This window comes from Notechis scutatus, chromosome 1 (assembly GCF_049901735.1).
Source record: "Notechis scutatus isolate UNSWTSFEM ecotype Mainland chromosome 1, rNotScu1.2, whole genome shotgun sequence".
Lineage (NCBI taxonomy): Eukaryota > Metazoa > Chordata > Lepidosauria > Squamata > Elapidae > Notechis > Notechis scutatus.
Window position 1 is genome coordinate 239,396,914 of NC_142009.1, and position 27,776 is coordinate 239,424,689.

The 27,776-nt window shown below is 39.9% G+C and overlaps 1 protein-coding gene across 3 annotated transcripts; it reads right to left on the reverse strand.

Moving 5' to 3' along the window:
* On the reverse strand, positions 1 to 27,557 carry LOC113412537 (cytosolic 5'-nucleotidase 1A-like). Of its 3 annotated transcripts, XM_087950873.1 has the most exons (8): positions 27,338 to 27,394; positions 24,669 to 24,725; positions 21,199 to 21,278; positions 5,995 to 6,185; positions 4,578 to 4,707; positions 4,015 to 4,137; positions 2,639 to 2,817; positions 1 to 1,869 (listed from the first exon to the last, which is right to left on the reverse strand). In XM_087950873.1, exons 3-8 carry the CDS (start codon positions 21,266 to 21,268, stop codon positions 1,555 to 1,557), a joined length of 1,008 nt encoding a protein of 335 aa, XP_087806999.1. In that variant the 5' UTR covers positions 21,269 to 21,278; positions 24,669 to 24,725; positions 27,338 to 27,394; the 3' UTR covers positions 1 to 1,554. The 3 variants fall into 3 exon arrangements, with proteins under 3 accessions (XP_087806999.1, XP_087807000.1, XP_026524036.1); XM_087950874.1 differs by lacking the exon at positions 21,199 to 21,278 and having other exon boundaries at positions 5,995 to 6,162; positions 27,338 to 27,557; XM_026668251.2 differs by lacking the exon at positions 21,199 to 21,278 and having other exon boundaries at positions 5,995 to 6,162; positions 27,341 to 27,535.
* Positions 27,558 to 27,776: the final 219 nt, after the last annotated feature.

Genomic DNA, 27,776 nt, shown 5'->3' on the forward strand with positions numbered 1-27,776 from the left:
TTTAGCATGAACTATTTATTAAAGAAATTTGGAAGCATTTATACTCATTCACAATATTTAACCTTTTGAATTAAACATCTTGCCTACATACAGCACATGTATAGGATGTATTATGAGAAAGAGTGCTAGAGAAGGGCTTTTTACATTTTACTCTAAGGTCCACTAGAAGCCAATACAGCAGGGATGTCAAACTTGTGGCCCACGGACCAGATGCACCACGTGCTAGCCACGCCCACCCCCATTTTAGCAAAGGGGGAAAAATTGTGATACGTCACGTGACAGTGTGTTGTCGTGAGTTTGACATCCCTGCAATACAGCATCTACAAAATCAGAATTTAATGGTTGGAATAGTTATCAGGAAGCGAGCTACTGAACTTTTCACAAATGCTTGTTTCTGAGTAATAGCAACAGCATTAGCATTCAGACTTAAATACTGCCTCATAATGCTTTATAGCATTCTCTGGGCAGTTTACAATGTCAGCATATTGCTCCAACAATCTGGTATTTCATTTTACCGACCTCAGAAGGATGGAAGGTTGAGTCAACCTTGAGCCCTGCCAGGATCAAACTCCTGGCTGTGGGCAGAGTTAGCATGCATTACTGCATTCTAACCACTGGGCTCTTCAAAAGTAGTTTCCAGACTGAGCTACTGGATTATGGCAGCAAACTACTGAATTGACAGAAAAATGGGAATATTTAAACCTTGGCTTGGGTTTAGTTTATCAGAAACCATCATCACTACCCATCCGCAACTCCCTAAAGAACTCTCCCCAACCCCTGGAGATCTATGTCCATCACATTGGTGACATTTTATTCTGTGATCCTTGACCATCGTTTCCCTTTACCCAAAGCAATGGCCACTTCAGTCTTTAGCAACACCTTGAAAATAATTTCACATGACATCTTTGAAAATTACCTGCTATTCACATGAAGGGAAGAATTTTAAAAAGTTGAGTGTGAAATTCTGAAGAGGATTTTTTTAGAAACCTCAAACTTAAATGATTACTTTCTGGAAACTGATAGAAAGAAGGAAGCTGGAAGACTACAGAATCCTGGAAAAGGGGCATCCAGTTCAAACAGTGTGAAAGGATTAAAACACTCTAAAATGAGAAAAGATGATTTTTTATAAGACCTGTAGCAAATTGGTGTCACAGGAGCAACCATGTGGGAATTTTTCACGGAAATGTTTGAATGGAATTCTTACGGTTACAGTAGTTTCACTTGGAAAGCGAAGTATGTCCCATGCAAGTAGCTTTTCTCTATGTTCCTGAACAGCAGAGAAGTCAAGAGTGTTTTGTTTGGAATGACCTTTTGTTGTAATAACATAGAATCTTCAAATGTCATCAATGGAAAATTAGAAAGGAACTAATTTGCTACATTTTAAGCATTGATTTCCCCCTTTTTTCAATAAGAACTTTTACCCTGATCAGGTAAAGTCACTTCCCATTTTCTATAAATGTAATTTATTCTAAACATTGCTCTCACTGTACATTTAAAAGTTTGTTTTGTATCCCTTTAGTTAGAAATATTGTTAACTGATAGAACACTGTGATCCTATGATCCCTTCTGGCAGCCATAAGGAACCAATGCAGAGGGTATGCCAACATCTTGAGCGCCTTGGATATTGTGAAAATTGTCATCAAAAAAGATGTGGGGCTGGATCTTGGAGAGGATAGGACCTTTTGGAGCTCCAGCCATGAAGAAGGCTTCATCAGTTGGCAGTCCCCATTCCCGAAGGGTTTTGATGGCCCGGGTGCCCATATCACGGCCACTGCGGGCAGTCACCAGATAGATGCGGATGGGAGAGTCCTCTTGACCAAACTTTTTACGCATCTTCCCAAGATGCAAAGCAAAGGCTTTCAGGGGGCCCTGGAAAAGGTGACAGGAAGGAGAAAGAATGTATGGTATTTTCATATCTCAATTCAGTCATATTTTCATAAACTTTAATGCATTATGTAACTAACATATAGAGGGGCTGCTTTGTCGACATAAATAGATGCATTAAAGCAAATTCATCATCAGTTAGCCTTTGAACTGAATATACCTGTGAAGGTAAAGCAGAGGTATTATGCAGACAGCTCACTTTGGATTAACCAGCTGTTAATCTTACATTTGCAAGGACGGTCCCACGGGCCAGATCCAACCACAGTACAGGCCAGGTCCGACCACACCATGGGCCGGATTTTTTTAAAGTTACATTTTTTAAAGTTATATTTTTTAAAAGTTATTTTTTTTTAAGTTATATTTTTTAAAGTTATATATTTTTTTAAAGTTATATCTCATCCTTTGTCATCCTTTGCTAAATTGTATGAAAAACACAATTTCTACAATTGTTGTAAAACATACAGTTGAAGATGGAAGGAATGAGTTGACATGAAGATTAGAAGCAATGGCAGGAATACACCGGAAAGACCACAGGGTGGGCAAGCTGGTGGGAAGACATGGGAAAACTGGAGTGAGGTAGCCATTAAGATCAGTAACAGCAGTGGGAAGATACTTGGGTTCAGGCTTGGTGACAGAACATGCTTAGATGATGCTAAGGTCAGATTCTCATAGTGAACTTTGAAAACATTGTCTATCTCAAGAAGAAATAGAGAGAGAGAAGGTGGGGTATCTTCTAGGAATGTAGCAATCTTACCTCTCCCATGGGTACAGTTTCCATAGTTTTCTCATATTCCACTGCCTCCTCAAGGCCTTTCTCATGAAAGACACGGTCAGTCTCATCCGAAAAGAGTACAGCATCACCATCAAAGACAACTCGCAATTGGGTTCTAGGAGCTTGTATCTCCTGCTGAAAGATGAGGGCTGCTGAGACTCCTGCATGACAAATAGACTTGTTACCTTGCCTGTTCAGAAGAGACATCTTGGCTCAGATCCCAATTTAAGAAGTCATTACTTATCATTACTGATTTCCTGAAGATGATGTGGATTATTTATTTGCATGCAACAGAAATGGTTAAAAATGCTTTATGGCTGCAGAGACCCCTCAGGAGAAGCCATCAAATCATCGTGCTTCAGAAGTTAGGATTGACAACTTTTCTTGTCATCAAAGTTCTTAAGAGGCACCATAGAGGAGGTCAGGGGTGTCAAACTCAATTTGATTGAGGACCACATCAGAGTTGTGGTTGACCTTGGGGGGCCAGCCAGGCATGGCCAACTGGATGGGTGTGGCCAATTGGGTGGGCGTGGCCAGGTTGATGCCACTCACTAGGCATGGCCGACTGGGTGGGCGTGGCCACTCCCCAAACTGCTGGCATGTTTCCCTTTCACACTGGGTAGACTGGGCCAAAGCGATGCAGGCCGGCCTCTTTACATTTTCAAGGACAGGCCAGATCCGACCACACTACAGGCCAGGTCCGACCACACTACGGGCCGGATCCAACCCACCTACACCCCTGAAGTAGGTGAAGAGACATAGGAGAGCCTTCCTTGGCACCAAAATCTATTTTTTTCCCTTTGTACAAGACATGCAACTTTCAGTATTCTGAACTGGTTGGAAATTCTAGAGGATTGCAGGTCAAACAGGACACCAAGTTAGAGAAGAATACACTACTAGATCAATGTTTTTCAATGTGCTTCTAATAGTTCTACTGAAATACCCGAAGAGCATGACAGAAAATACCTATTCCTTTTAATGAAAAGTAGACTTACTTCCCTGATAGCAATCAACTTCAGAAAAACCTGCACCGCTGAACAGTGACACCAACTGGGGTTTATTGCATCTAACACTACTTGATGCCCTCAATGTTTATGCTACAAATAACCTGATATATAAGTAATTAATAGAATGTCAAAGTTGAAAAGCCGACACAGAGGAGATATTGTTTCTTGTTGGTATGATTTTGGAAGAACATCCTTGGAAGGATTTTCTCAGGAGGGCCCTTGCAGAATTTGCGATAGGCTATAACGGAGGAGGCATATTCATCTCAGGACATAATCAGGGAGATGGCCACAAAATATAAGAAAAATAAATATTTCGGATAAAAAGGGAAGGAACAGAAAAGAAAGACAAACCTCTCTGAAGGGCATTGCACACATCTTTTGGGTCAGCTGAGAGAAAAAGTTTCACATTGTGGCTCTTCAAATATTGAGTAGAATCTTCATCACTGACAAAGCAAAACTTGGAGATTTCCAAACCTTAAAATCCAGGAACAAATAAGGAGGAATACAAATAAAAGTTGAAGCAGTAAGAAGATATATCATGAAATCTCATTCTTGCAATCCAACTATTAAAAACTATGAAGTGGTTAGTTGGCTCCTCCAGAGGTTTTTCTTAATGGAGATTGAAATGGATCAAGACCACATTTGAAACTTTATAGGGAAAGAAGAGGAGGGCTGTTTGGCTGTGTATAACTGATAAAAAAATGGAGTTGGCAGAAGAATTAATTCTCAAGCCCAGTGTTTTCCTTCATATGATGATATTGAAGTTATAAAATTATGTTTGCGTACCACAGCAGCTCAAGATACATACATAGCACCCCTCCTATTTTTTTCAACAACAGTCCTGTGAGACTAAAAGAAAATAACTGATTCAAAGTCACCCATCTTTGGGAGACGAACTCAAATAGGCAACCTACCATATTGTTTCACGCTATTGATTATTCGCACTCCACTCTCTGGACTGTTATTGGAGATAACAACGACATCAAAGAGGCCCTTTTCTTCTGGGTCTCTTTCAAGAAGTTTCTTGTTCACAAACTGTACTGCCTGAAAAGAGCAAGCAGAGATGCATTACTCTATGTCTATGGAGATGCTCTTTAGAAGGCCAGATCCTGAAGATGAAACTAAAATACTTTGGGCACCTAATGAGAAGGAAGGACTCACTGGAGAAGAGCCTAATGCTGGGTACAATTGAGGGCAAAAGGAGAAGGGGACGACAGAGAATGAGGTGACTGGATGGAGTCACTGAAGCAGTCGGCGTGAGCTTAAAAGGACTCCGGAGGATGGTAGAAGACAGGAAGGCCTGAAGGAACGTTGTCCATGGGATCACAATGGGTCGGACATGACTTCGCGACAAACAAGGACAAATGGAGATTCTCAGTCATCCACATCATGGCTATCCCAAAGGTGCTTTTTCAAAAGGCAACTGGATTTTCTTTGTTTGTCCTTGAAGATGTTTCACTTCTCAACCAAGAAGTTTCTCATCCAATTCATGAAGAAGCTTCTTGGATGAGAAGCAAAACATCTTCAAGGAAAAAAAACAAAAGAAAGTCCAGTTGCTTTTTGAAAACGCACCTTTGGGACATGCATTATTACAAGTTTCTCTGAATGCTAGCTTTTAATGTCCATATATGGATACACTTTTCAAAAATGTCATTTTAAATGTAGTTGTAATTGTTTGAAAGTTCAACATTCAACACAGTATGTCCAGATTAATGATCTGGAGTGAATTCTGAAGATGGAAAAAGCTTGAACAGCAAGAGATGATGGATACATGCGGGAATGTTTGCAGAATGTGGTCAAAAATGTCAAGACTGCAGCCACAATGGTTAGATCAAATACCCATCTACTGCTATGTGTTACATGTGTGCAGCCCGCATAAAAAATTGAGCAAATCACCAATTTAACTTTTTTTTAAATCATACCTTGTGGATACCTCTGAACTTTTGTTTACAAATAATATACAACTATTACAAAATGCCCATAAACCTTCTGTAACTTCTTCATAAAAAGAACGCCTAGGTAATTAACAATTGGAGTTCTTATTTCTTAGAAAAAATGGATATATAATTATTGGGCAAAAGAGGGAAAAACCAAACACGGGTCAAAAACTTGATTATTTTCATATGTATGGATATAAAAGTTCCAATCAAGCCAGAATCATTGCTGGTCTAAAAACTCCCTGTGATTACTATTATAAATGTCCCATCAGCATTACTCTATATTTTAATTTAGTACATGAGTACTGGATGAGGACACTCTTTAAAACTTAAAATGTGCACATCATACAAATGTGTTGCTAAAAGAAATCCCGCCCCCTCCATTTCTTTTTACCTGAATGAAAGGGAAAGCTGTTCCCTGCTCCAAGGGGATATTCTCATTTGCTTGCTGATGTTTCACATATTCCTCTTTGCCCTTTGTCAAGAAGATTTCATGCTCTCTCTCCAAATTGAAAATGGTCCTTGTTGTCACAGCAATAACCAATGCATCCTTTGGATCTTTCTGGAGATGTTCAAGAACATTGACTTAAAGAGACGGAAAGGAAAGGACCTTGTACATTCTCTCTGTCATGCCTTTGTCATCATCAAACTACATCATCTCTCATTGTGAACTAGCATTGTACTCAGAAAGCTAATTATTTTTTTTAAAAAACCTCTGAACCTATATTTACAGCATAATTACCGTATATACTCGAGTATAAGCCGAGTTTTTCAGCACAATTTTTGTGCTGAAAAAAAAAACCCCTCGGCTTATACTCAAGTGAGATTCCCCTCTGAAAAAAAAATGGTGTGGAGCTCCGGAGCTGAGCAGTCGCTTCCCTGCTTCCGTGTTTCCTTTGCAACTTTTAAGCATGGGGGTAATCGGAAGCAGAAAAGTTCTTGCATGAGGATATGTTTTTTCTTTTTTTAACTGTTTTTAGGGGGGGGGGGAAAGACCCACCGCCATGTGAGAATGCTCAGACACGAAATCTATCTGCCCGAAAATAAGTGTGTGTGTGTGGGGGGGGAATTTTAACAGAGGGAAGATGTAGGGAGAAGGCAAAAGCGACGGAAGATCCTTCGGAAACTGAGGGGGAGACTCAACCTTGGTCCAGATGAGCCCCGTTCCCCGCCCCTAAGGAAGCAGAGGCAGCCAGCAAGGGCAGGCAAGCCCCACTTCACGGACTCTGTCCATCCTCGCTCCCACCCACCCACCCAGCCAAAGCCACGAAGTCCCCAATCGCGCAGCCCAGAATCGCCCACCCCTCAGGGAGCAGCAAGGACGCCCAGTGTTTCCCGAGACAAGAAGCTCCGCCGTGCAATGAAAGTGCCCTGGCTCTAGGCTCGCGGGCTCAGAAAACAACGCGAGCCGAGGTCGCTCGGCTCCGCTCAGCTTCGTTTCCTCAGCCCCAGCTGCTTTCAGTCCGCTCGGGAGGGGGAGGAGGTGGTGGCGGCAGCTCGCGTTGTTTCTGAGCTCTAGGCTCTAGGCTCGCGGGCTCAGAAAACAACGCGAGCCGAGGTGTTGCTCCGCTCAGCTTCGTTTCCTCCTCCTCCTCCCGAGCGGACTGAAAGCAGCTGGGGCTGAGGAAACAAAGCTGAGCGGAGCCGGGCGACCTGGTTGCGTTGTTTTCTGAGCCCGCGAGCCGAGCTCAGAAAACAACGCGAGCCGCCGCCACCACCTCCTCCCCCTCCTCCCGAGTGGACTGAAAGCAGCTGGGGCTGAGGAAACGGTTGAGCGGAGCCGAAGCGACCTCGGCTCACGTTGTTTTCTGAGCCCGCGAGCCTAGAAAACAATGCGAGCCGCCACCTCCTCCCCCTCCTCCCGAGCAGACTGAAAGCAGCTGGGGCTGAGGAAACGAAGCTGAGCGGAGCCGGGCGACCTCGGCTCGCGTTGTTTTCTGAGCCCGCGAGCCTAGAGCCAGGGCGCTTTCATTGCACGGTGGAGCTTCTTGTCTCGGGAAACACCGGGCGTCATTGCTGCCCCCTGAGGGGAGGGCGATTCTGGGCTGCACAATTGGGGGACTTAGTGGCTTTGGGTGGGTGGGAGCCAGGACGTTGACTTTTTTTTTTTTTGTAAAAAGGTTTTTTTATTGATTTTAACAACAAACAAAAACACAAACAACATAAGACATGACATAAAAACATCATTATTCTTCTTCATATATTTACAGACAGTGCATCGGTTGGTTTATCACTCCTTTTTGTGCATCTATTTCATAACCTTCATAATAGTTATTTTACATAGTAACTCATATTATCAATCAACAATTGTATATCCTAATATTGTTATTAAACAATCATTTAACTGATTTTAATAATTCATACTTAAATGAGATAACTATAGTTTATTTAACTTATCTTATTACGAATCATAAAATCATACCAAGTCTATCGTAATGAAATATTCTAAAAATATTATCAAAGCCAAGAAAAAAGAAAAAAGAAAATATATATAATCATTATTTCCTAAGTTTCTAAGTATTCTATTATTATGTTGCATTATCTAACCAATGGTAAAAAAGATCCCAAATTTCATAAAATTGTTTATCTTCTTGTTCTCTAATTTCAAATGTCAATCTACTCATTTCAGCACAGTTCAATATTTTCTTAATAATTTCTTCCTCCAATGGTATTTTCTCACTTTTCCAGTTTTTAGCAAATACAATCCTAGCCGCTGTTAATACATTTACAATCAAATACTTTAAATTTTTATTAAATGTATCAGGTAAGATTCCCAGTAAAAAATCTCTGGTTTCAAATCTATATGTTCCTTTGTCATTTTTTCCAACCACATGCGAATTTTAGTCCAATATTTTTTTGCGTCCTCACAAGTCCACCACATGTGGTAATATGAGCCAGGAGTCTGATGACATTTCCAGCATTTTTCAGATTTGTTCTTGAACATTCTTGCTATTCTTGTCGGAGGAAAATGCCACCTGTAAAACATCTTATACAAGTTTTCTTTATATGCTACTGACATTGTCATTTTATAATTTTGAGACCACAATTTTTGCCATTTCTCCAAATCAATCCCATATCCAAAGTTTTTTCCCAAGCAATCATTGTTTCTTTTAACTTGTTCTTCCTCGTTTAATTTCCAACAAATGACTATATAATTTTTTAATCACCTTTTCATCAGAACCTGTCAAAATCCTATCTAAATCAGTCAATTTATCATAAAATCCTTCTGTTTTAGAATCTTTAAGATACCTTGAGTGTATTTGCGCATATGAAAACCAACTCATCTTTATATCTTGTTCTTCTAACTTTTGCATCGTTTTAAGTTCACCCTTTTCATCCAATATTTCCCCATATCTAACTGTTTGTTCCTTCTTATAAACTATAGGATAAGAAAAAGCTTCGATAGTTGATAACCAAACTGGAATTTTCAAATAACATTGTTTTTAATTTTCTCCCAATTCAACCATAACGATTCCCGTATATAGTGCCTTCTAAAATAGCCCTGGGATTTAGTTCCTTTATACCACAAAAAGCATGCCAACCCAACAATAGGTCATGTCCTTCCAATATCAATAATCTAGTCTTTCTTAATGTTATCCATTCTTTAGCCCACATTAAGTTTGCAGCTTGATAATACAACTCCCAGTTAGGAAGGCCAAATCCTCATCTAATTCTGGCATCCTGTAAAAGTTTTAATTTTATTCTCGCTTTCTTACCTTGCCATATGTATTTCAACACAATTTTATTTAATTCTTCAAAATAGTCCTTACTTAGCTTGATTGGTATTGTTTGAAACAAATATAAAATTCTAGGTAGAATATTCATTTTAATTGTTGAAATTCTACCTATCAAAGACAATTGTAAATTTTCCCACTTTTTCAAGTCGGATGCTATCTGCTGTTTAAGTTTGATATAGTTATTCTCTTTCAATGTAATACATCTTGAAGTCAAAATTATCCCCAAGTATTTAACTTTATTCGTAACTTGAATTTTCAATAGGTCTGCCAACTCTTCTCTTTGTCTCAATAACATGTTTTTGTCAAAATCTTTGTTTTCTCTTTATTTATTCTCAAGCCAGCCATCTCACCATATGTCTCTATCTTTTCCAGTAATTTTAAAGCTGTCTCTAAAGGGTCTTCCAAAATAAAGACCAAGTCGTCTGCAAAGGCTTGCAACTTAAATTCCTCCTTTTTAACTTTCATTCCTTTTATGTTTGTGTCCTCTCTAATATTTCTGTTTAACACTTCCAAAGTCAATACAAATAGCAGAGGGGATAATGGACATCCTTGTCTTGTGCCTTTTTAATATTAATAGAATCTGTAAATTCTCCATCTATCATCACTTTGGCTGTCTGCTTACAATATATGGTTTCTATTGCTTGGATAAATTTTCTAGCAAAACCCATCTGTTCCAGTAATAATAACATAAATTTCCAATTCACGTTATCAAATGCTTTTGGGCATCTAAGAATATCAAAGCCATTTGTTTTTCAGGATGTGCCTCATAATATTCCAAAGTATCCAGAATTATTCTCATGTTGTCTTTAATTTGTCTCTTTGGTAAAAATCCATTTTGATCAGGATGAATAAAATTGTTTAAGTATTTTTAAGCCTTTCTGCCAAAATTGAAGCAAAGATTTTATAGTCTGCATTTAATAAGGAAATGGGTCTATAGTTCTTAATTTGTAGTGGGTCAGCCCTTCTTTTGGAATGAGCGTAATATAAGCTTCTGACCATGTTTTAGGCATTTTCTTGTTTATCATAACTTCATTCATAATTTCTAACAATGAGATACTCAACGATTCTTGTAGTGTTTTATAAATTCTGCCGGAAACCATCTGGTCCTGGTGCTTTCCCGTTATTCTGCCTATTAAGTGCTTCAGTTAATTCCATCATTGTTATAGGATTTTCTAACATTTTCCCAGTTTCATCCGGTATCTTAGGTAAGTTGGCATTTTGTAGGTACTGTTTAATTTTCCCTCATCAAGATCCTCCTGCTTATATAATTGTGCATAAAAGTCTCGAATAATTCTCTTTTTCTCCTTATTACCATAACAGACTTGACCTTGTTCATCCATTAATTGTAGTATTTTCTTGGATTCTTTCTCTTTTCTCAATTTATATGCTAACCATCTACCTGGCCTATTTGCATCTTCAAAGTAGTTCTGTTTAGCGCTTCTAATTTTTGGGCCAATTCTTCTTTCTCTGTTTGGTCCATTTTATGTTTAATTATGTCCATTTTAAGTTTAATATCTTTTTTTCTCGGTGTTCTCTGTAATTCTTTTTCCAATTTTTATAATCCTCTTCTAAACTTTTAATCATTTGCCTCTTTCTAATATTCTTTTTCTTTGTATAATCCATTATCAATCCTCTTGCATAAGCCTTCATTGTGTCCCAAACATTCTGTAATGAAGTATCTTCTTTTCTGTTCTCATTAAAGAAGAAGGCCAGTTCTTTTTCCATCCATTGTATAAAATCTTTTTCCTTTAAAATAGTATTATTTAATGTCCATCTAGATCTTCTTTTTTGTCCTTTCCATTTAATTGTCAATGGATTATGGTCTGCCCATGTACTTGTTTCAATATTTATTTCTTGAATATTAGATAATAATTCTGTTGACGTCCAAATCATATCTATTCTGGACCATGATAGATATCTATTCGAATAAAAAGTGTATTGTTGAATCTTAGTATTTCTTTCCCTCCATATATCTTTTAAATTTAGTTCTTCTATCATTTCGAAAAAAGTTTTAGGGAGGGTCCTCCTATTTTGTCGTACTGTTTTTGCTGAATAGTCCAGTTCATTGTCTACAATTCCATTAAAATCTCCCATTATAAATAAGTTAGCATAGTCCAATTCAATTATTTTCATATGTAATTTTTGTAAAATCCTTTTTGTTTATCATTCGGGCATAGATTGCAACCAAGAGTATTTTTGTATTATTATCCACTATTTCAACCATTAGTACTCTTCCTTCTTCATCCTTATAGATCAATTTTGCTGGAATGGTTTCTTTAATATACAAAACCACGCCTCTTTTCTTACAATGTGTCAAAGAAGTAAACATTTTCCCTATCTTCGGTCGAACCAATAATTGTTGATGTTGTTTTTTAATATGTACTTCTTGTAAAACAAACTATGTCAAATTTTAATTTCTCTATTTTATGAAAAGTTTTCCTTCTTTTAATAGCTGAATTCAGTCCATTTATATTCAAAGAAATCAATTTTCCCCCTCCATGATTATGATTTATATTTAGGTCTAACCGCTCTCGTTGATCTTACTTCACGTTGTTCTTTAGTCTCCGCTTGTCCACCTACTGCACCTTCTTCTTTTCCCATTTCTTGAAATTCGGTTGGGGTGATCTCTTTTTCTATCTCTGTTTCTCTTCTTTTAAGAAATTCATTGTAAAACGCTTCTGCTTCGTCAATTGAGTCAATTTTGTATCTCTGGTCTTTCCATGTAACCATTAATCCTTCTGGAATCAACCATCTGTAGTTCACCTCCTTTTCCAGTAATATTTTAGTCAGAAATCGATATTCTCTTCTCATCTCTCTAACTTTTCTGGGAACTTGTTTTAAAACCAAAATCTCTTTATCTTTATATTTCAGTGTTGTGGTAATATATTTTATTAATCATTTTATCATTTTCTGTAAGGCCTTTGAATACTAGCAGTAAGTCTAGGGAGATGTGGGCATTCTTGGTGGGGGTAGGAGTATCTTTGCTCAGAGTGCCTCATCCTGTTTTGATTCTGCAAGTTTAGAAGGAACAGGAAAATGGGTGAAAGTTCAAGGTACACAGTTGTGCTTTCTCATGGGACTTTCCAAACTTTCCCATGAGACTTTCTGTGGCTGTATGATCTCATCCTAGCAAGGTAACATCTGGGACTTTCCAAGATTGTGTGTTCTCATGCTGGTGAAGTAATCTCCTGTTGAGGTCATTGTTTTCTGAATATGCAGACTGTATTTTTGCTTGTGTTTTTCTCAATAAATACTGCTACCTGAGTTCTCTCAGGGTTGGCATTTTCTCAGAGACAGTTCCCTGTGTCTCATTTCAAATGTCAATCCACCATAAATGGTGACCCCGACGTGATAGCTGGAAGGCTATACGTTTCCGCATCCTATACTCATCGTCGCGGACGTCGACTGGCCCTCATCTTCTTCGCTGGACGAAGATAGATTCTTTTCGTGAGTATGGGGGAGATCTCTCGAAGGCTCAGAAAGAGCACATCAGGGAATTGAGAGGGATCATTGGGAATAGTTTTGGGTTTGGAATTGGCAGTAGGGGTTGTGCTGTAGGAAAGAAAGAAATTGAGGACTTACTACAGTATGTTTGGAAAAATATTAAGTCATATCCGGAGGGAGGTAGTATTAAAGTAGAGTCCTGGAAAAGATAGGGAAATTTTTGCACGAGGAACCTCGTGCCCCTTCTTCAATTTTGTTAACCTGGAGGGTGATTATGGATGCGTTAGCTACTTATGAACAACCGCTCCTATCACCCCCGAAGAAGGTTTGCCGCTTTACCATGCGATGCGTTTGTTGCCGCCGACGGCACCTCCAGATAAATCTGGGGGACTGTCCGGCGCTAGAAATACTTTGTCAGAAGATAAGAGTTTACCTTTAAGGGTTCAGGTGGATGCAGTTACTGCAGCTATTCAAGAAGCAAAGAATAGAGGGAATTATCAGGAGATGATTTGGTGGAGTTTGGAGTAAGTTCAACTTAATCCAGTGGAAATTGTCATGGACGCTGCATTAAATCCGCAGCGGGAGTGGAAGCCTTTACCTCTCAGGATTTTGAGGGAAGTTAAGCAAGCAGCAAAAGAATATGGTGTTAGATCGCCATATACTCAGGCATTGTTAGAAGCAGTTGGTTATGGAAATAAAATGATTCCGGCTGACTGGAAAGCTCTGTTGAATATGATTTTAACTCCAGCTCAATATTTGGTGTTAGATCAGAAATGGAGACAGCTGGCAGTCCAGAGGGAACAGCAAATGTTACCCCAGATCAGCTTTACGGAGCTGGTAATTTTACAACAGTGGAACAACAGAGAGATGGTATGCCTGAGGAAGGGTTCATTCTTCTCCCACAAATAATTTTTCAAGCCATAGGGTCTCTCCCTGACGGCGAAGGTGGTGAGAAGACCTTTACTAACATCAAACAAGGGAACAATGAACCCTATGAAAATTTCATTAGCAGATTGAAATTGGCTATTGAAAGACAAATTGATAATCAATTCGCCCAGAAAGAGTTGCTTTTTAAGTTAGCAGTAGAACAAGCTAACACAGATTGCAGAAAGATTTTAAATCCACTTGTAGCAAGTGGAGAGCTAGAAATCATGGATTTGATTAATGCATGTAGGAAGGTTGGAAGTCAGTCTTTTAACATGGAAACTTTAGCTCTGGCTTTACAAACAGGACATGCTCAAAAGGGGAATTGTTTCAATTGTGGGAAGCCTGGACATTTTAAAGCGCAATGTCGGGCTCCTGGAGGAGGTAAAAGTCAGCAAAATAAGAGATCAATGGGACAGGGTGTTCATCCTAAATCAGTGTGCCCAAAATGTAAGAAAGGATACCATTGGGCATATCAGATGCTCCTACAGTTTTTACTGATGGAGGGAAAGTTTTTGGTGCTTGTGTTTGGAAAGATAAATCTGGAATTTGGCATACAAAAGTGACTTCAGAGCAGAAGTCTGCCCAGCAGGCAGAACTTGCTGCTGTAGTTTTGGCTTTTCAAAATTTTCACAATCAGGATTTTAATTTAATAGTGGATTCATTGTATGTGTATAATTTGTTACCCTTTGTAGCAGGTTCTTATTTGTCTCCTGGAATATCACCTGATATTTTAAGATTGCTTTTGCTGTTACAAGGATGTTTGGAGCAGCGTGTGAATGTGTGTTTTGTTGCTCACATTCGTAGTCATAGTAATTTGCCTGGAATTTTATCACAAGGTAATGCCAAAGCTGACAGTGCTGTAACTTCAGTCCTCACTGTCCAGCCATGGGACAGTCATAGTTATTTTCATCAAAACGCTAAAGCATTGGCACAGCAATTTAAACTTACTACTACAGAAGCTGCTGCCATAATTCAACAATGTCCAACTTGTTCAAAGCAGGGCACGAATATCCCTATGGGAGTTAACCCCAGAGGGTTGAGACCTTCAATGATTTGGCAAATGGATGTTACCCAATATCCGCCATTTGCGCCTGGAAATATATACATGTAACTGTGGATACTTACTCAGGATTTTTAATGGCTACCCTCAAAGAGGTGAGATGGTTAAACATGTCATCAATCATTGCATTAAGACTTTTTCAGTTGCTGGTACACCTAAAACTTTAAAAACTGATAATGGTGCGGCTTATCGGAGCACCGGTTTTGATCAGTTTTGCAAACAATGGTCCGTGGAACATAAATTTGGGATTCCATACAATTCTACTGGGCAAGCTATTGTAGAACGTCATAATTCCACGCTCAAGACCATGTTGACTAAATTAAATAAAAAGGAGGGAAGCTCCTGGGGCTTCCGCGATTCAAGATCAATTAAATCTAGCTTTGTATACTTTAAATTTTTTAAATTTGTCTGGTAACCCCCTTGCGGCGCGGCCAGCAGGCATTTTTCTTCTCCTTCTACAGATGCGGTGAGGCCTCGGGTGTTGGTGCGGTTTCTTCCGGATCCAGCATGGGTTCCTGCTGAGCTGATAACGTGGGGACGTGGTTATGCAGCAGTTGAACATCTTGGTCAAATTCGTTGGGTTCCTGGTCGGTGCGTTCGACCTGATCATTCGCAGGCACCTGTGAAGGAAGTTTCGGAGGAGCAGGATGGCGCATCTGTGGTTCCTGATCCTGCTGATTCTGCCTAATCTGTCCTGGGCTGCTCGGGTGCGGAGAGAGCAGCGACAGCATGTTCAGCGTGCCGGAGATTTGGGCGATGATTTGTGGACAGATAATAATTACATTAAAGATTTGCGCACAACTGCCAAAAACTTGAACATCACCAATTGTTGGTTGTGTATGCACCTTCCTGGGAGAGTGGGAGAAGGACTGACTCTACATGGAGTTCCATTTAATCGGTCTACTTTGCAGACCGGAAAGCACAACATTTCATATGCCATTAACTTCACGGTCAAGGTGAAGACACATTTATGTTTCCAAAACATTACAAACTCGCAATTCTTGGGGAATCATAGTGTCTGCAATTACACTATTAAGTGGACAAATGGTTCAGAGAACAACATAACTTGGGTAAATGGGAAAAATGAGTCTGACGATTTGGCCAGTATCAATATCTAGACATGAAACAGCTGATGCAAGCGGCAAGTCAACAAGGTTATGTACAGCTGGAAGGGTTTTGGTTTTTATGCGGACTGTGGGCATATCGACAAATCCCTGCAAATTGGTCAGGGACATGTACTTTGGGGTTTGTCATTCCGGTTATCTATAAGTTAGATACATTACCTCTGAGGTTCGGATCCAAATCGTCGGGAATTGGATTAGGTCTAACCATGGGAGGTAATCTATGGACACAAATTTCTCGAGGTCTTATCCCGCCTTTGGGAATTGCTATGAACTATAGGGATATTCATATTTTAAATAATTTTACTGTTGCTATGTTTAATGATACTATAAAGAATATTAAGATGATTAATGTAGAAATGTCTGAAATTCGTACAGTTACTTTGCAAAATCGATATGCTTTAGATATTATGTTAGCTGCCCAAGGAGGAGTTTGTGCTTTAATTCATTCGCATTGTTGTGTTTTTATACATAATTATGAGCCAAACATTACAAAAACTGTTCAGGACATGGAAGATCGTATTGCTCAGCATCAATCTGGAGCCGATGGGTTTAATGCATCATTCTGGGACAGTCTGTGGTCCTGGCTTCCTGATGGATCATGGTTTCGCTCCTTATTGCAAGGGGTTGTTATTGTTATTGCTATATGTATCTTATTATGTTGTTTTATTCAATGTATTCCTAATCTATTACAAATGTGTACCTCAGTCTTCCGGCGTGTGGGATCAGGTCATGAGGGAACTGTGTACTATGCCACTAAACACCCCCTATCTTTGAATAAATAAAAAAGGAGGGAATGTGGTAATATATTTTATTAATCATTTTATCATTTTCTGTAAGGCCTTTGAATACTAGCAGTAAGTCTAGGGAGATGTGGGCATTCTTGGTGGGGGTAGGAGTATCTTTGCTCAGAGTGCCTCATCCTGTTTTGATTCTGCAAGTTTAGAAGGAACAGGAAAATGGGTGAAAGTTCAAGGTACACAGTTGTGCTTTCTCATGGGACTTTCCAAACTTTCCCATGAGACTTTCTGTGGCTGTATGATCTCATCCTAGCAAGGTAACATCTGGGACTTTCCAAGATTGTGTGTTCTCATGCTGGTGAAGTAATCTCCTGTTGAGGTCATTGTTTTCTGAATATGCAGACTGTATTTTTGCTTGTGTTTTTCTCAATAAATACTGCTACCTGAGTTCTCTCAGGGTTGGCATTTTCTCAGAGACAGTTCCCTGTGTCTCATTTCAAATGTCAATCCACCATAAATGTCTTCTCTCTTGCCACTTGTAATATCTGTGTTTTAATAGATTTTTTAGTAAATCTGATATGAACTTCTCTTGGTAACTTATTCCTCGACGCATATCTTGTAAAACTCGGTATATCTCATCTATTCCATCCATCATCTTTTCATCTGTTATTCCCAGTGCTTCAGCCAAGATTTCTATCATTACTGCAGCAAGATCTTGTCCTTTTTCTTCCTCTATATTTTGAAATCTGAGATAATATTCTGATCTGTCCATCTCCAACTTCAACATCTCATTCTTACTTTGTTCAAGCACGGTTACTCTGTCATCAATATTTCCAATTTTCTCATCTCTTTGGTTGTCTTTCTCTTCCATTTTTTGCAATTTCTCATCTCTTTGGTTATCCTTCTCTTCCATTCTTTGTAGTCTCTCATCATATTTCACCATCATTTGTTGGATGCTCTCAATTTTTTGTTCAATGCTCCCTGTACTCATTTTGAGTTCTTGAATTCCTTGTATAACCGTCGTTAAGTCTGTTTGTGCTTTATCTTGCTTCGCCATTATTGAAAGTCGTCCTCCAATTGATGGTGAGGCAGGAGCAGAAGTTGAGGTGCCAGAAGGTAGAATTTTCTTACTCATTTGAATAATTCAGAATCTTCCCACTCTTTAATCCAGTTAGCAGAGTGGTAATTGTAATCCAATTAGGGAAAGGAAAAACGTAAAAAAAGAAAAAGAATAACCAGTAAAAAAAAAAAAGCCCAAAATTCAAAAAGAAAAAGGTTTCAAAAAGAAAAAGAGATTTCTTCAGGTTCTTCTAAACCTTAATCCTCAGTTACGATAGTCAAACAAGAAAAAAAAAAAAAGAGTAAAACCCAGTAATATTAAAAAATAATAATAATAATAATAAAGGAAAAAAGAAAAATTCTTCAGGTTCTTCACACCCTAATCCAATTGCGAGGTCTCCAAACAATAAAACATAGCCATAAAAGGAAATATATATATAAGTGGAAAAACAAGAATTCCCCCAAGGAAAAAAAAAGGAGAAAGGAAAAAAAATATTTTGAGGCTTTCCCTTTAGAAAAGAAATAAATAAAAAATAGTAATAATGATGAGCGAATATGTAAGATTATTACAAAATGCTATGGGGTTGAGGAGGAGGGGTAAAAGCTAGCAACCAATAAAACAAAAAGCACACTGCATTTTATTTAAACGTCCAAGGCTCTTATTATGGCAAGCTTGAAGCCAGACTTCACATATTCAGTTGATTGTAGAAACCCCAAGGGACACCTGTGGAAATGTTTTTCAGATTTCTTCCCTCTATCTTATCAACTCCGTGTCCTTGGGAAAAAGTTTCTCACAGTTCTCACAGCTTCAAATAAAATTTCTTCAAGCCTCTAGTTGGCAGTGTTACAAAGTTACAAAGTTTCTCTGCTCCACTCCCCTTCTTCCCCAAAAAAAAAAAAAGAAAAGCCCAATAAAAATAATAATAATTATACAAAAAGAAAAAAAAGATTACTAAAGGGAGCCTCTATTAAAAATATAAACAGTCAGACCAAAGAAAATGGATAAATATAAAAGGAAAACCAGTCTGGTTACCATTACTGATCACAATAAAAGTTCATTGGAAAGAAAAAAAAAAGGTAAAAAGCCAAGCCTCATTTTGACAGCTCTAAAAAAAAATCGCCACTAAATCCACCTTATCGAGTTCTGTCAAAAATCTTACAGATTTCTTCTTCTTCTAGAGTGAGCTTAAGTTCCAAATAATTAAAATAAAATCTCACCAGCCGATGCACTTTCTCTTTCTGTCTTCTCTTCCTTCCGGAGCTGTCCCTGCTTCAGGGCCCGCGAGCCTAGAGCCAGGGCGCTTTCATTGCACGGTGGAGCTTCTTGTCTCGGGAAACACCGGGCGTCGTTGCTGCCCCCTGAGGGAGGCGATTCTGGGCTGCACAATTGGGGGACTTCGTGGCTTTGGGTGGGTGGGAGCCAGGACGTTGACTTTAAGCGCTGCCGACCAAGTCTTTCACAAATACCAGTGGGACCTCCGTCCACCATCACCCCTTCCTCTTTTGCCTCCTTCCTTCTGATCAATCAGGTTTTCCCTGTATTTGCTCACAGCTGCGTTTTCTCTTCTGCCGTGCTAGGCGTTGAACGCGGGATTTCTGATTCCCCTTACACGCGCGTGGATATGCCGCGGGCGTTTTCTTCAAACGCCCCACGGGCAGAGAACACTGACTTTCATGATAGTGAGATCATTTCCCAAATTAATTGATTCACTAACCCAAAGAAGAAGATGTTGATGACAGTGGGAGGCAGGAGTCACTCTCTCCCTTGCAAGAAAAAGCAAGAGCCGTTCTTAGATCTCTCTCTCTCTCCCGTAATACAGTCAAGCCCTTTCCAGCATGCGCGATCCTCCCCGCCGCTTTGACCTTGCAAATGCAAAACCCCGGGATTTTGCATTTGCAAGGTACAAAGCTGCGGCTGCAGATCGCGCGTGCTGGAAAGGGCTTGACTGTATTACGGGAGAGAGAGAGAGAGAGTTCATAAGAACGGCTCTTGCTTTTTCTTGCAAGGAGAGAGTGACTCCTGCCTCCCACTATCATCATCATCTTCTTTGGGTTAGTGAATCAATTAAACCTTTCATGATAGTGAGATCGTTTCCCAAATTTCCCTTAAATCAGGGAAGAAATCACAAAAAAACCTTTGGACTGAGAATAAGCCTGTTCCTATGATGCCATTTTTGTTCACTGCAGTGTGAAAAGTGTGAAAAAACACACTTCTTTTTCTTCATCTTCTTGTTCCCTATTTACTAGTCTCTTTCAAAGAGGAAATTGTGAACATCAAACTTATTCTCAACTGTCCTAGTAAAAGTTTTTATTGGTATCAATTTTTATTTTTGAAATTTACCAGTAGCTGCTGCATTTCCCACCCTAGGCTTATACTCGAGTCAACAAGTTTTCCCAGTTTTTTGTAGTAAAATTAGGTGCCTTGGCTTATATTCGGGTCAACTTATACTCGAGTATATACGGTACTACATAGTATGCAGAAGTGATTCCAGCCTAGAAGCCTGGACCTGACCTTGCACACTGCCAAGGAAAGGAATGACAAAGAAATCAGCCATCAAGGAAGGGACTGTAATCAACCAGCGGTCATCATCTCATACATGATTCCCATAATAATGTTTAAGGCAGTCTTACATGAACGCAATGAGAGTCCACAGCCTCTGTCAACCACCATAAATATTCCTTTTCATTGTAAGACTTGGCCCATACACACTTTTTTTAAATTGGCTGCCAACTCATCATGTGAAGTGTCTTAAGGATATCCTTAATTGGCCAGAGGAAAGGACAAAAGAAAAAAAATGCATAAAGAAAAAATTGGAAGGAGCTGGAGCGCCACTCCCTAATTAATGCATGAATAAATGACCAGCAATGGTCAGCGTGATGCTTCCAAGAGATCCAGAAGAGAGACTTAAAAGCTTTAGAATAGACCTGGGCATTTTACAGCCTCCATGTCACATCCTTTGGCTGTCCCTGCCCAGCCTGTATGGATTGCTTTTATTTTGAAAGTGACTGCTTTTTTTTTTCAAAAAAATATGTATCTGTGCGTGTGCATGCCTATGCACTTTCACAGCCTTATTGCTTTGGCTATCCAAACAGTCTCAGCGGCCCTTGGGAAAATTAATTGTCCACCTGTGCTTTAGAGGGTAGCTGGTTCACACATATACTTTTGCCCATGGTACTGAACATTTCCCTTTTTAGTTCAAAGGCATATTGCTCAAAACTAGTTAATGTAACTATTTAAAAAGTATATAGATCCATTCTAAAATATTTCTGAAATTAAGCTTTAAATTCTATATAAAACCAATATATCGACATGGCCTGAACACAAAAAACTACCAAGGAATACATCATCCAACTCACAATCAATTTGTAACAATTGGTAAATTTATGATAACAATTAACAACTCCCAGGGAGAAATCATAAAATAATTTTAAAATGAGATTAAATTGGCAATTTTAAAAATGACATTAAAAGCTGCACAGAGAATAAGTTACAACATATATGTAACCCACCTGGAGCCTTAATGGTGACTGAATGACAAGACAAAACCTCTCTACAAAGGGATACATCAATTATATTCATTCCAGTGAGACTGAAAGTAGAGCATTAACAAGAGCTAAAGTCTCTTATGATGTTTTGCCGTATCAAAGTTATATATACTTACTCATAGATTTCCCTTCTCAAAGCAAAAACAGCCCTTAGCATTCTCTCTCTGTAAATCAATATCCATTAGCAATTCTCTTTTAAAACCCAAAGGTTACAAAGCTAAAATAGATAGATCCACAGTTGTGTAGTTTGCCTCTAAGATCTCCTTCCCAGTTGAGTATATTATCTAGAAGAATCAGGGGAGATTAGCCTTCATAACAGAATGTCAGTTTAAGCCAATAAGTGCTCTTTCCTAGCCAGACTTGCATTTGTGCTGAAATAGATTTGATTTCCAAGCAAAGGGCAGCACTGGGAACTTTCCGAGACATCAAAGTTAGCCTTCAAAAACCTGAGTTGCCTCCAATAAGGAGAAACATTTCCCATTTGAGATTAGTGAGGGGGGTGACCGTGGACTCTCTGATTTATCTAGTGCAGTGGCCCCCAACCTTTTTAGTACCACGGCCCGGTAAAAATGTACAAAATGTTCCACGGACCGGTACCGGCATCAGCACGCACGACCAAGGCAAGGCAAGCCGAGCGATCGGCCAGCCAGCCGTCCCCCGCTTCTCACCTTCAACTCCTCCTTTGTACCTTTTCGGGCTCTTTCTTAATCTCCTCCTGAGTAACACCATCGGGACGGCTCTTTGTTCGAAGCCGCCCCCCCCTCGACGAAACTAAGGCGCGAGGATTCCTTCAGCACCCAAACGCCACTTTCGACGACCGACAAGCTCACCCGGAAGCACTTTCTCAACCACCGTCGAAACAAGATGGCGGTGCCCAAGCAAAATAGGCGGCCTAGTAAAAAATGATCCATGGACCGGAACCGGTCCGGGGCCCGGTGGTTGGGGACCACTGATCTAGTGTACCAGTTGGGCCAGTTCTTGGATCAAGGAGAGCTTTAGATGGACACTTGAGTCTTAAGTCACCTCATGAATGAACTATTGCTATGTGCTCTACATGGGGCTGCTGTAGAAGCCTATTCAAAAACTATCCAGAATACCAATCCAGAGTTCAGTGGTTCAGGCAAGTATGGGTGTGCTAATTGTTGGTTAAAATTCAAAATGCTGCTTATTATTAATCAAGCCCTTAATAGCATAGGATCTGGTTTGAGATATTACCTATCTCCAATACTTTCTGCTCATCTGATAAGTTTGGTAGTGTGCTTGCTGTGCTCCAAGTCCCTTTGATTATACAATATGAGGACTTACAAACTTAACCTGAATGAGTTAGTTTTATACACTGCTCAAAAAAATAAAGGGAACACAAAAATAAGACATCCTAGATCTGAATGAATGAAATATTCTTATTAAATACTTTGTTCATTACATAGTTGAATGTGCTGACAACAAAATCACACAAAAATTATCAATGGAAATCAAATTTAGCAACCCACGGAGGTCTGGATTTGGAGTTACACTCAAAATTAAAGTGGAAAAAAACACTACAGGCTGATCCAACTTTGATGTAATGTCCTTAAAACAAGTCAAAATGAGGCTCAGTAGTGTGTGTGGCCTCCACGTGCCTGTATGACCTCCCTACAACGCTGGGCATGCTCCTGATGAGGTGGCGGATGGTCTCCTGAGGGATCTCCTCCCACACTTGGACTAAAGCATCCCCCAACTCGTGGACAGTCTGTGGTGCAACGTGGCATTGGTGGATGGAGCGAGATATGATGTCCCAGATGTGCTCAATTGGATTCAGGTCTGGGGAATGGGCAGGCCAGTCCATAGCATCAATGCCTTCGTCTTGCAGGAACTGCTGACACACTCCAGCCACATGAGGTTTAGCACTGTCTTGCATTAGGAGGAACCCAGGGCCAACCGCACAAGCATATGGTCTCACAAGGGGTCTGAGGATCTCATCTTGGTAGTCAGGCTACCTCTGGCGAGCACATGGAGGGCTGTGCGGCCCCCTACAGAAATGCCACCCCACACCAAACCGGTCATGCTGGAGGATGTTGCAGGCAGCAGAATGTTCTCCACAGCGTCTCCTGACCCCGTCACGTCTGTCACATGTGCTCAGTGTGAACCTGCTTTCATCTGTGAAGAGCACAGGGTGCCAGTGACGAATGTGCTAATCTTGGTGTTCTCTGGCAAATGCCAAATATCCTGCACGGTGTTGGGCTGTAAGCACAACCCCCACCTGTGGACGTCGGGCCCTCATACCACCCTCATGGAGTCTGTTTCTGACCGTTTGAGCAGCCACATGCACATTTGTGGCCCGCTGGAGGTCGTTTTGCAGGGCTCTGGCAGTGCTCCTCCTGTCCCTCCTTGCACAAAGACGGAGGTAGCGGTCCTGATGTTGGGTTGTTGTTGTCCTCCTACGGCCTCCTCCATGTCTCCTGAGTAGCGCCTTCATGCTCTGGACACTACGCTGACACAGCAAACCTTCTTGTGACAGCTCACATTGATGTGCCATCCTGGATGAGCTGCACTACCTGAGCCACTTGTGTGGGTTGTAGACTCCGTCTCATGCTACCACTAGAGTGAAAGCACCGCCAGCATTCAAAAGTGACCAAACCATCAGCTAGAAAGCATAGGAACTGAGAAGTGGTCTGTGGTCACCACCTGCAGAACCATTCCTTTATTGGGGATGTCTTGCTAACTGCCTATGCTTTCCACTTGTTGTCTATTCCATTTGTACAACAGCATGTGAAACTGATTGTCAATCAGTGTTGCTACCTAAGTGGACAGTTTGATTTCACAGAAGTGTGATTGACTTGGAGTTACATTGTGTTGTTTAAGTGTTCCCTTTATTTTCTTGAGCAGTGTAGTTCTTGTGAATCCAGTAGCCTATGCAAATTTTCCAAAAGGGTGTTTCATTTTGTTGAAGCTTTTTGAAAAGCGTCTCTTAGAAGGTGCTTCCCATAACCATGCAGCCTTCTTGCTTCTAAAGACAGAGTAAGTGGGTATATCGACCTTGCTTTGCACTTTCTTCCAGTATCCAAAGTGCCAATCCTGGTTGCAAAGTCACACAAAGTACACTGACATGTTTGTTACTCATGTTACTTCAGTGAGGTGTATTGCAATTGCCTAACCTTAAAATAATTGAGTTAATTCTACAAACCACATTTTAGTTGAACATAGATTAGCATCTTATGTGACCACTGTCAAGCAAATCCCCCTATTTTGAAAGGGTGGTGGTATCAAGGAAAGAAACAAGGTGCTTGGGACCGTATAATGTTGTTTTGGAGACCCGGCCCAATATTAGGCAAAATGAAAGAGCTTCCTTCATGATTTGCAGAAACTGAGCAGCAAAACTTACCCCACACAAAAAGCATAGCCTCAGAAACCTTTCAAACAGTGCATGTAAAGCATTGTTGTAATTAATACTTCACCTGGTTAATGGTGGTGTTTATGATGGTGCTGTCAGGGTCTGCCATCTTCTGTTCTCACTTTGAAAGGGAAAAAGAAAATAGCTGATCCATCAACTTCATTTAATGGCAAGAGAGCAGATATCAGGCTTATGACACTCTTTACTCTATTCCCCAAGGAGGAAGAAAACACTTTCACACGTCTGTGCTGTGATATGCTGTAAGACAGAGTGAAGCAACGAGCTTTCTGAGGTAAAATAAAAACAAAACAAAATGGTATTCCTTCCATGAATGAAAACCTCCTGTTAATACTGACAATGGGAGACATCTTCCATTGTTCTTGAGGGCAACAGATGGATAGAGTGGATACAGAATTGAGGCGAAGGCCCACTTCTACTTGGGGGACAAGCATCACTGTCTGAAGCTCATTGTGCCTTACAGCCTTCACTCAGCATAAACTCATATAATTGGACAAAATGTTGTTCTATGGAGCCAGTATCAAACTGTGAATGATGAAATCTAATTCAAATTGAGTTGAGAAATAACTGCTTAGTCATGCAATTTGCTAAAAAAAAGAGAACCCCCAAATGAGTTGCATTCAGCTAACATTCCGTTATGACATGTAATTCAGTCCAAAGTAAAAACATGGCACTTTTGTACTGATTGACTAATTTTTCTCCTGCTCAGAATGGAAATACATATTTGACATAAAAATAGGTGAATCTTTTATAATCAAATCCCGAGAAAAGGCTTTAACATTTGGGGACTTTTTTAAAAAAGTGTTGTTTCTTAACAAATAAAGAAGCCTAGAGCCAATTCATTTTTTACAGGGATGTATCATATTGATTGAACTTTTTAACCCAATAAAGCTTGACACTGTTATGTTCTTTCAGTAAAATAACTTTTGTTAATTGGAAGCTATCTAGGGACCAGACTGGATCCAAGCAGATTCAGATTTCAGTTTGCACTTGACTAAAGATCTAACCGAATTATTTTGAACCAGCAATTCCTTCTGCTAACCTTTGCTATAGGATGAAATGAGGGGAGCCCCCATGTATGCCTGCTGTGCTTGCATAAGATAAGGCGGGATATAAACACAAGACATACTTTTTAAAATAATGAAAAGTACAGGTATCTGTCCATTTTTCTTTTTAATGTTAATTTTTAGGACGAGGGAGTGAAAATAGATTCTTGAGCATTCTTTGAACCAGTCTGGAGTATAAAATGTCTACTGTATATGTGCCATGCCAGCTTGGTATAGCTCCAACACTACAGCAAATGTAGGCTTGCTTGTCTTGAAAGATTGCATAAATATATAAAAACCCACTGTGTCTGGATTAGGCCAATGGCTATCCAGTCTAGTCTAGTTCAGGATCTTCCTAAATCCCTTCCAAAATTAGCCAATTAGACAGTTTCATGACTTGTGACTTGTTTTAATAATTGTTTTTATATTACCAAGAATCAGTACCTATCTTAGCCCTGCTCTCCTGCACTGTCCTTTCCTTGCAGAATTTGGATGGCCAGCCTTGTCTTCCTGACTGCCCCTTGCCCTGCTGTGCCAATCATAGCAATTCAAAGCCCTTGGCTTGTGAATGGTGGAATCACTGGGGTTCCTTGACACCTGTGCTGGGATGAAATATACCTTCTTTGGGTAGATAAAGTGGATTAGAATTAACACCACAGAATTTAAAGTGGTGGAAGAAGGGGCCTATCTAAAAACTTAACAAAGGGGCTAGAAAAAAGCCATTCGTTTATAGAAATCTTCTGGGAATACCATCCTAAGTACTTATACACTGTAAGTGCCACATGTAAAAATTCCTACAAGAGCAATGAATTACCTTGCCATTTTTATCACCAACTTTGCTAAAATCAGTCTGGAATCAGGCTTACAGCAAACTTTTATTTCACTTCTGCAATTTGTTGCATTTAAAGATGGTTTGAAAGCTCCCAGGAAGTGTTATTTCACAACAAACTAAAGTTTATTAATTGAAGGTTTAACAGTGAGGGAGCTTGACTGGGTTCAGCAAGATGCTTATATTTTAATTTCTAGTTATTAAATAATCAGGGATCAGTTCAGCTTCATCCATAAGAGTTGGAATTCCTGTTTGCAATTAAGAAGTTATAATAAATAGGTAGGGAAATGGGATAAATTATAGGAACAAGTCAGAGGCAGTGCTTCGAGAACCACAAAAGTTGCCTGTGGATGCAATTCACCCTGTTTAAAGGCTAGTCATGTTAAGTAGAAATGAACAAATGAATGAAGGCAAATATACAAGTCCCAGAATAATGTTGCCATTTCCAATCTGGGTCGATCACCGGGAGCACAGTGAAATGAATAAATCCGAGATAACTTAATAGTTCGTCTTCTTCCTTGTACTACACTACATACAGAGAAATAATTAATCTGCCTTCATCACCTCTGCCTTCATCTGCAGTATTGTAGCCACTACATCTCACGTTTCCCCCTGGTTTCTGGCAAGCAGAGAAGGGCGCGCATAAGCTGTGAAACAGAACGGATTGAAAGGAAACAGCATTCGGCAAATACTTCCTTGTAAGGAATTGGGGAAGCGATAGAGAGGATCGCGATTGTTCGCAAAAAGTTGGGTGCTTACGGTTTTCCTAATGACAAAAACAAGCATGCAATTCAATATTCAATGTGCAATTATTTAATAGGCAAATATCCCCAAACTCACCACCGTTCATTCATAGACAGCTCGTTTCAAAACCAGCGGCATTAGAGGAATCACGTTTACAACCAGAGCATGCCGCTTCTTTTATGTAAACTTTTTTCTCCCTGTAAGATAAAAGTTCCCCCGGATGCTGGGGGTTGTAGTCGGCACCTCTGAAAGGTTACATGTCTATTTACGAAGAAAAAGATCAGAATGGACTCCCTTTCCCAGAGCGCCTTGCGCTGACTAAAAAAAATAGGGCGTGGGTAAGGCGTGGTTTTACAGGATGATAGATAAATTCTCCTAGTGATGACAGTCTGAAGTTTCTCCACAAGGGAGAGGATGCAAACGGTGGGAGATCTAGAGTTACATTTCAAGGTTCCCATATAGGCTAGCCTTTCAATTTAGGACAGACTATGCAGTCATCTTTCATAACCCTGTCAAAGGCATTTTTTATTTTCAC

What these genes read in the sequence shown, in the direction of transcription:
- LOC113412537 (XM_087950873.1), bottom strand. Translation starts at nt 21,268, where the DNA reads ATGAATATAATTGATGTATCCCTTTGTAGAGAGGTTTTGTCTTGTCAT. An exon ending in AGTCACCATTAAGGCTCCAG is followed by an intron (nt 6,186 to 21,198) that starts GTGGGTTACATA and finishes CGTCTCTTTAAG; the next exon opens with TCAATGTTCTTGAACATCTC. An exon ending in AAACTGTACCCATGGGAGAG is followed by an intron (nt 1,870 to 2,638) that starts GTAAGATTGCTA and finishes CACCTTTTCCAG; the next exon opens with GGCCCCCTGAAAGCCTTTGC.